This window comes from Peromyscus maniculatus, chromosome 11 (assembly GCF_049852395.1).
Source record: "Peromyscus maniculatus bairdii isolate BWxNUB_F1_BW_parent chromosome 11, HU_Pman_BW_mat_3.1, whole genome shotgun sequence".
In the NCBI taxonomy this organism is placed as follows: domain Eukaryota; kingdom Metazoa; phylum Chordata; class Mammalia; order Rodentia; family Cricetidae; genus Peromyscus; species Peromyscus maniculatus.
Genome location: NC_134862.1, coordinates 92,158,438 through 92,167,156, shown reverse-complemented (window position 1 = coordinate 92,167,156; position 8,719 = coordinate 92,158,438). Strand labels below are relative to the sequence as shown.

At 44.6% G+C, this 8,719-nt stretch overlaps 1 protein-coding gene across 6 annotated transcripts in view; it reads right to left on the bottom strand.

Annotated features, from left to right (window-relative positions):
- Positions 1–365: 365 nt before the first annotated feature.
- The window catches only part of Taf1a (TATA-box binding protein associated factor, RNA polymerase I subunit A), a 30,372-nt gene continuing 22,018 nt past the window's right edge, over positions 366–8,719 (bottom strand). For all 6 annotated transcript variants that reach the window (XM_006988610.4, XM_006988608.4, XM_076548137.1 and 3 more), the window contains exons 8-11: positions 6,129–6,195; positions 5,360–5,483; positions 3,281–3,435; positions 366–487 (exon numbers count right to left, since the gene is read on the bottom strand). In XM_006988610.4, coding sequence (XP_006988672.1) covers positions 369–487; positions 3,281–3,435; positions 5,360–5,483; positions 6,129–6,195 — 465 coding nt within the window. In that variant the 3' untranslated portion in view covers positions 366–368. The remainder of the gene's footprint in view (positions 488–3,280; positions 3,436–5,359; positions 5,484–6,128; positions 6,196–8,719) is intronic.

The window sequence follows — 8,719 nt, the reverse complement described above, 5'->3', positions numbered from 1 at the left end:
ACGTGATGGAAGGAGAGAACCAACTCCTGCAACTTATTCTCCACCATACTCATGCCAAGTCATCTGCACATGTGCACACACATAAACACACGCACACACACAAATGAATAAATTAATTAATTAAAAAATAAAAATCTGAGCAGGGTAGCCCACAACTACAATCCCAGAGCTAAGAAGAGTCCCTGGGACACGCCAGCCAATCAGCCTACTAGATGAGCCCCTGTCTCAAAGCCAGGCTCCTGAGGAATGATGCTGCTGACTTCTATCCTCAACGTGCACATACACACACTTAAAATAATTTAAACAACCCTCTTAAAATATCAAACCAACATATTCAATATCCATTGAGCCATAAAACAACTTACAATCTAGGTGCAAACATCTGGATTTACAATACTATATTTTTTCACAGACTTCTTCATCCGCTTTATTTTCTTCTTCAAGGTTTCATGACCTTGTTTTAAAATATACCGAAAATATCTACAATCTAAAAAATAAAACAAAATAAAAGTTTTAATATTTATCAATTAAGTATATTTCTACATACTGTACATACTACATACTATACTATACTTTTAAATTTTGCATCAGTCCTAGAACACTAATGATTTATTTGTGTCACAATGTAAAAAGTAACTATTTGAGAACCAAGTTCTCCCACTAAACAAACACTTTTTCTGTTTAAGAAACAAAAACACTCCTTTCTCAGCTTTCTGGCTAAAATCATCCTTTAAAATGCACACGTAAAAGCTTCACCAATGAAAGTGAGCACTGGCTGCGAAGGCATAGCTCACCCACAAACACTTCACCTCCTTCTCCACTGTTCCCATGTTACATACACCCACATATTAAGGAGCCTTCCAAAAGCTAATTTACCCGAGCCCAGCTGCCCGCTCAATGCCAGCTTGTAAATCAGCTACAGTGGCGTCTCTCACAGTAAGAAAGTTTTCCGTAGAAAGCGGGAATGGGGAAGATTAGAATAAATACATTACAGATTAGAAACGATCAAACACGGTTCCTTCTGGTCTTCTAGCAAGCAGTGGACAGACAGATATCACATTCTGACCAAGGTGCCTAGTGCTCCTGAGAGTCTACCTGCCCTTCAGTCTCACAAGGCAAAGATGAATGACACTTGTCAAGTGTTTCAGAGAAGTCAATTTCGAAAAGAAAAATGTAAGCTTGCTATGATGAGACTTCTGTCCACCCATCCGTCCATGAGTGCATGCAGTACGAGGGACTGAACCTAAGGTCTTGCACATGCTAGGCAAACGTTCTCTCACTGAGCATCCTAACCCCACCATCTTTTACTTTGATTTTAAGCATTTTGTTTATGTATGCTTGTGTGCGCATCCACACACCACCTATTTTTGGTGCCTGCAGAGGCAGAAGAGAGCGCTGGAGTTCAGGCAGTCGTCCACCACCCAGGATGGGTGCTGAGAACTGAACTTGGATCCTCTGTGAGAACAGCAAGCACTGGTAACCACTGGGCCATCTCTTCAGTCCCTGCTAGAGGCCTCTTTTTTCACTTTTTATTTTAAGAAAGGGTCCCACTGAGTTACCAATCCAGGCTGGCCTTGAAGTTACTGTGTAACCCAGGCAGGCTTTAAACTTGCAATTCTCCTATCTCAACCTCCCAAGTAACTGGGATTACTGGCCTGTACCACCAGGCCTACCTGTAATTATTTATATTAAACAAAGCAATCACAAATCATATGAAAAATTAATTTTATTATATCCTCAGCTGACGTTCATCTGTCTTTCCTAAGAAAAGGCTAGGTTATCTACCATAACTACAATACCCATCTACCATCCCTGAGGACACATGCTAGTGATGAGGGCTATGGGGCCTGTAGTGCTACTAAAATAATTTGTGGTGTTTCTTTTGAGACAGATCTAGCTGTGTTGTCCAGGCTTGCATTAATTCCTAGGTTCAAATGATCCTTTGTATTCAGAAATATACCATCCTACTTTACAGAAGAAGTTAAAGGCAGTGAGATTTCTGCTTTTACCTATATAGAAAACTGGATTTCACCCTATCCCAACACTAACAACTGTATAAACTTGGTGAGAGCGTAAGTAGGAAAGGAACGGGGCTGCTAACTGTGAGGAAAGCTCCCTCCAAAGAGAACAGGGCCTGCCTTGAGTTCCACACAGCATGGGACGAAGGACAGCTGTCCCCCTACTCGAAGACAAAGCAGAAGCTGACCAGGGTGGAATATGGGGATGTAATGATGAGGGCCAGAGCAAGAAGCAAACTCAGCTCAGTGTCAGAACCAAGCCCAAGGGAAGGAAGGTGCCCGTTCTCGAGGAGCCATGCCTCATGCTTCTAGAATCCTTGAGAACTCAGAGCCCTCCAGGAGGTGTTCACTTGGTATTTACAATCCTGTTAGCAAATAAGGAAAAGAGCCATGTGTACAATGTGCACTTCACACAGAAGGCCACCAAAGGTCACGACTTGACCTAAGTGACAAGTAAGAGGACTAGAAACGGTCCTGGGCCTTCAGTGCCCTGAGCCGTCTGTACTGCACTCAGTGTTCAGAAAGCGAAGCACAGTGGGCATTATTAGAAATGGCATTTTTCAGCTCTGTTCTCATTAATCCCTTTTCTCATAAAATCAACCTTTTCCTACTCTTAGTAACTCTAAGAAACATACCAATTCTCGTTCCACAAGAGATGCACGTGGGGGTGAGCCTCAGGATCTCACTGCACGGTATACAAAGACAAACAAAGGCAAACCCCGGGAGCTGCTGGCACAGGGCTCCCCAGCGATCACTGCAGGGCTCCTTTCTTATTTTACTGTGCTCCACCACCCATGCCAGGGGTGCAAAGCAGGCGAGCATTTTACTGGCCAGAATATCCCATAATGAAAGACCAGTTTCCTCTTTTTAGAAGACTCGCTATTAATAGGTGGTATTGCATTCTTTACAGGACAGGAGAGTGAATATAACATGAAGCTAATGAAGAACACTGAGGTCAATGAAGAGCATCCTTGTGCTTTCTGAGATGCCCACAAGCTCAGTAAACCTACACAGCAAGGCCCAACAGAGTCTGCACAGTGTATTTTAAGCCCCGAACTCAAGTCAGGGCGTGGACGCCAAGCGCACAGTTCACAGGATCCCTCCTAAGCTCTTATCACAATCCTGCTCAGGGCTCACACTCTCATCCCAGTCCTTTCTCAAGCATCTAAAACCCCCTAAGCATCATACTGGACAAGATGAACAACTGGGCCCTCTTTCTAGCTTCTGCTACATCCAAATAAACAGAGAAGAAAACCACGGACCTTTTCCTAAAAGGATTCCCGCTACAAACGCTTTCTCACAAGCCAAGCCAGTGTCTGCCTTCCAGTCGCTCTTTGCCCAGAAGAAGCTGAAGTGAAAGGCCGGCCACCAGCTTCTCCTAGATTTCCACTCTTCTTCCACCCACGCCGGACGGCTTCTGGAAGGAAACGCGTGAAAAGGACAAGTCAGTTCATGGAAAGCTGTCATGAGAAGTGAACGTGAGCAGTCTCTAAGACGACAGCGGAGAAGTTCCCGGACTAACTCCTGAGCATGGCCATGACGGGAGCAGGGGGCAAGCCCATGCTCACTCTGTTCTGTCTCAGCAGAGTGCTCAACAGCATGGACACTGGGTTCAAATCCTGCAACTCTCAGATCCTCCATCTCCAATCACATGCTCCTGAGCAAGCCGCAAACCTTTCTGAGCCTCAATTTCTTCCATGGTGGAAATGGCTATTTTCTAGCATTTTTATTAGGAGCAAACTAGCCCAACAGTGCAGCAGATCCCCCATAAAGCTCCTGGCACAGTGCTGCTACGCAGTAACTGTTAGCTGTTATTATAGTCACTTAAAAGGTACTGTGCAGCCTTAGATACAATTAAATGCGACCAAAGTTACTATGCCAATTCAGATGCCATTATTACAAATACAAAAGCCTGGTGCTAAGCCAAGCAAACTAAGCGTCACCAACAGTGTGCCGCGTAAACTGAGTAATGTGTACTCAACACCTTGGCAGCCCTTGTGGTAGAACCGGAGAGCCAACATGTGACCAGTGCATGTCTTGGCCTTCAGGAACCCCATGGCCCGGTAGGGTTTACATGGAACTTTCCATCTGTAAAGTGACTGACATGACGGTGCCAACAATCACACTGCCGTAGTGTGAACGCACTCTTCAGACTCCATTACAATGAGGGGGGGCACCGGGCCCGGGGCACGAGGTGCTCAGTCACAAACTGACGGGTGCCTTTAGGAGCCGCAGACAGCAGCTGCCTGGGTTCCCGCACCACCGTGTGAGGGAACAGCAGGTGGACACCGGGAACAAGGAGACAGGGCTTCACCACACACAAAGCTGCTGCTCCTTCACCTGATTTCTCTGCTACCAGAACTTCTTCAGGGGAAAAGAAAAAAAAAGTCTTCAGATCTCTCTGTAAAAGCCACCTAGTTCCAGCATTCTATCTGCAGGGCTGACGAAACATGGTCCAAAAATAGAGTGGTGTGAGGGGAATTCCCAGTGCTTGTGAGAAAATTCCAAGAAAACAAGACTTGTGACCTCGGTTTCTTAAAAATCACGGAACTGTTCCTGGGCTGTGTCTGCATGCCCCTCTGGGTACAGCGGGTAAGAACGAGTTTATTTCAGCGGTTGCTACTCATGTGCCTCTATGGAAAGATGTTTTTCCACATGTATCCTGTCCCTGTGACTGGGTGACTCTTCTTAACCCTCAGAGTATAAACTGTCTGATGCTCTGAATAAAGTTGGCTAGTGCGTGAGACCTTAGTCTGCCTCATTTTTAGGCCCCATATCCCTGGTTCAGGCCACAACTAGAGTGGCTAACGCAGGGTAAAGTCAGTTCTACTCCCGAAGCACGTATCCTCAAGTACGGGATTTCCTCACCACCCAAACTAGAGAGAGCATTCAAGTAAAGCTTAACTCTGGAGGCCTCTCTTCTCACATACGGAGTACATGTGAGCAGGGTCGCATCTTTTCTCACACCCAGAATGTGGTGCTGGCAATATGCATGGGTAGGTGCAGCATCACTTTAAGATGCATGTAAAATTAATTATAAAATAAAAATATTAAAACCAAAAAAACAAAAAGTTATAAGCACAAGGTTTCACAAAATCAATAAAAAGATGCACATTAAGATGCAGTGCTGACTTTGCTACCATGAAACACATGCACAGAATTTATGTGTACTAGGCTTATAATTTTGTATCTTCTAGCTTCTGATCCTCAGAAAAAAAGAGCTAGAGATCTTATACAGGAGGAAATGCAAAAATATGAAGTTAAAAACTTTAAAAGCAACAGCTAAAATGTGGCGACGAATACTTATGATAAACCAGTGATGAATGCTGTTTCTCACGCACTCCATTAGTGTCTGCTTCAGATACTGTGCTAGGTATTTCCAGGCAGTTATGTTCTTAGTGCATCCAGCAAAATCCAGGACTTCAAACAGCACAGCCAAGCCCAGCTTCCGGTGTTCTTCTGTCTCTGCAATGGTCACAGAAGCCCAAGCTTAGAGGCGGCACTGGAGAGGCGCACAGAACTAAGACGACCCACCAAGTGAACGAAGCGGTTCATAAACCGCAAGCCTTCTGGTTGGTTAACTCTTTAAAACGATTCATTATGCTCACTGTCCTGGGCTGAGCTGAAGGTTAATGACTAAGGTGGCGAGCCTCTTCTGGAGTTATACCCCTCTATTTAAATACCACCTACCCTGTTTGGCATTTTTGGTATATCTGGGTTGAGACCTACAGACTTTGAGCAACTGACCTAAACAAGCTGACTTCCTTCTAAGACATACATTCTTTACTATACTGCACTGCAGCCCTCAAGGGGTTAACAAGAGGCAAATCATAGACATGAAGGGCATTCTGTCCTCCTGCTTCCGAAGTCTCTCCACTAGGACCGGACGGCACGCATTTTAAGCTTTGTGAGCTGTGGATGTGGAATCTCTGTTGCAGCTTCAGGTTCTACAGTCATAAAGCCAAAGCAGCCACCAGCATTCCAGGAGGGGTGGGTGCAAGTGAATTTAGCTTGTGAGAAAAGGAGATGAGTAGACGTGGCCCCTGGACCATGGATGGCTGGTCCTCCCTCTAGTCTACATGCACAAATGAGTATAAAACACAGTTTTACCTGATTTCCTAAGCAACATATGGAATTCTAACATTAGTGGATGAGATGGCACAATCTCATGTAAAATCTGAAAGAGAAAATGGTATTATAATTTATACACTATACAGACATTTCTCAAATTCTAGCTTATTTTCATGTAAAATTCTAACTGGCTAATATGCTCTCAGCAAATGAACTAAGGACTTAAAAAGTACTTTGCTTTTATCCGGTTTCAATCTGAACAGAAGGTATTCTCTGAAAAGTTACTTTAGAAAACCAGGAGATGTTCAGCGGGAAAGTGCGGACTGTGCGGGCCGGGGACCGGAGCACAGCGCCTCAGCACCACATAAAAAGCCGGTGTAGTAGCACGCACCTGTAATCCCAGCACTGGGAGGAACAGGGGGATCTTGGGAGTCACTGCCCTGGCAACCTGGCCTGGTGGTGAGCTTTAGGTTCACTGAGAGACCCTGTACCACAAAAGGTGGAGGGGCACATGGCAGCTCGCAACCATCTGAACCCCAGTCGCAGGAGGATCTAACTCTTCTGACCTCCAGAGGCACTGCATGCATGTGATGTACAGACGTGCAAAACACCCGTACACATAAAATAAAAATGAAGGAAAAAAATTAAAATAGTACGGTGGAGACCACCACAGGAAGACACCTAACAGACTCCTCGCCTCCACACGTACATGTGTAGGGACACTGAAGTATACCCACACAGTAAGCACGAGGACCACACGCTCATCCCTACAACTCGGGCACATCTGGAGTCTCAGCACTGGAGAAGCAGAGTCAGATGGGTCCCTGGCTCGCTGACCAGCCAGCCTAGACGACTTGGTGAGTTCCAGGGAGAAAACCTTCTTTATGAAACAAGATAGGCCAGGTGTGGTGATGCACGCCTTTAATTCCAGCACTTGGGAGGTAGAGGGCAGTGAATCCCTGTTAGTTTAAGGCCAGCTGGTCTACACAAGAGAGTTCCAGGCCAGCCAGGGCTACACAACAAGGCACTCTCTCAACAAAAAACATTTAATGAAACAAAAAAAACAAGGTAGATAGCTCTTGAAAAAGGACACCTGAGGTTGATCTCTGGCGTGTGCAAACTCTCTCTCTCTCTCTCTCTCTCTCTCTCTCTCTCTCTCTCTCTCTCTCTCTCTCTCTCTCTCTCTAATTCATCTATGTTCCCCCCTCTTACCCTCTCAAAATTCCTGCTAACAAAATGGTAAGGTTTACTGGAAGAAACAGATGAAGTAAACAGGCTTTTATTTGTATCTTACACATATCGATACTGCTTGCCAACTTAAAAACTTAAAAGATGTTGCTTTTAGAAAGAATAAAAGAAGACATTACAAAGCCAGGTATGGTGGCCTACTTGTAATCCCGACACTCTGCAGATTACAGAGAGTTCTGCAGAGGCAGGAGATTAGGACCTCAGGCCCAGAGCAGGCTGCAGAACGAGTTTGGAGCCAGTCTCTAACTACATGACACCAAGTCTCGGGAACAAAATCAAAGAACTCACATAGAAAACCATACCATGCTGCTCAGAAAATATCACAGAAGATTTACATAAGGCAAAAACTCAAAAGGGCAGAGAGTAATTTTAGAGAATATACTCAAACAAAACACACTAAAAAGCATGTGAATATTTTAAACAGTTCTTCTGTAAAATAAGGAGAAATTTAAAGATTTTATTTTTTAAGAATACAAAGAACTATTTTATGACTGGAACAAACAGGATTTGAAGTAACATTATCTCACATTTGAAAACACATTAACAAGGAGTTTGAGTCAACAAGATGACTCCGTGGGTAAAGGTGCGGCTGCGCTGTGCCTGGCAGCCTGCGTTTGAACCCTGGGGGTCGGAAGGTAGAGCGAGGCCGACTCCAAAAGCTGTCGTCTGATCTCCACGACAAGCAGGTGACACACATACACACACCTGGACACAATATATACACATATACATATATACACACATACACACATATACACACATCTGGGCACAATATACACACATACACACATACACACACACGCACACACACCTGGACACAGACAAAACAATTTCATCTAAAAGTGAATTCATGCCTGCCCTCTCCTGAAGGGAAAGGAGTGCATCCGGAAGAAGGTGATGTGGGTGGGGAGGGGCTGGGAGGAGAAGGGAGGGGAACTGTGTTGGATGTAATATATGAGAAGGGAAAAAAGGGCATTCATTCTTTCTGTTTCCTGGGATACTTTGACTTTATTTCCAACAAAGCAAAAAGCAAATTTTGTCCGTTTCTCTTGGTGGTTTTGTAAATGGTCAATTAAGCAAAGTCAGAATAAATACTGACACATCAATAACAGAAGTTATTAAAACTTTGCTGCTACAGTCACATTTTTTCACGATTTATCTATGAATATCTCAATTCACTTAAAAATTTCACTGAAATACGCGTACTGTTATGTCAAACAAGTGCAGTGTGGCAGTCAACACGTTCGCGGGAAGTTAAGCACACTCACGTAACTACCACCCAGATCAATTACCGGTGTCAACAGATGAGTTTCAGAAGCTCTCAGCTGCCTGTTCTTCAAGTGCTGTCTGTCTGCGTCTGCTTTGTGTGCTGTTCCCCCCTC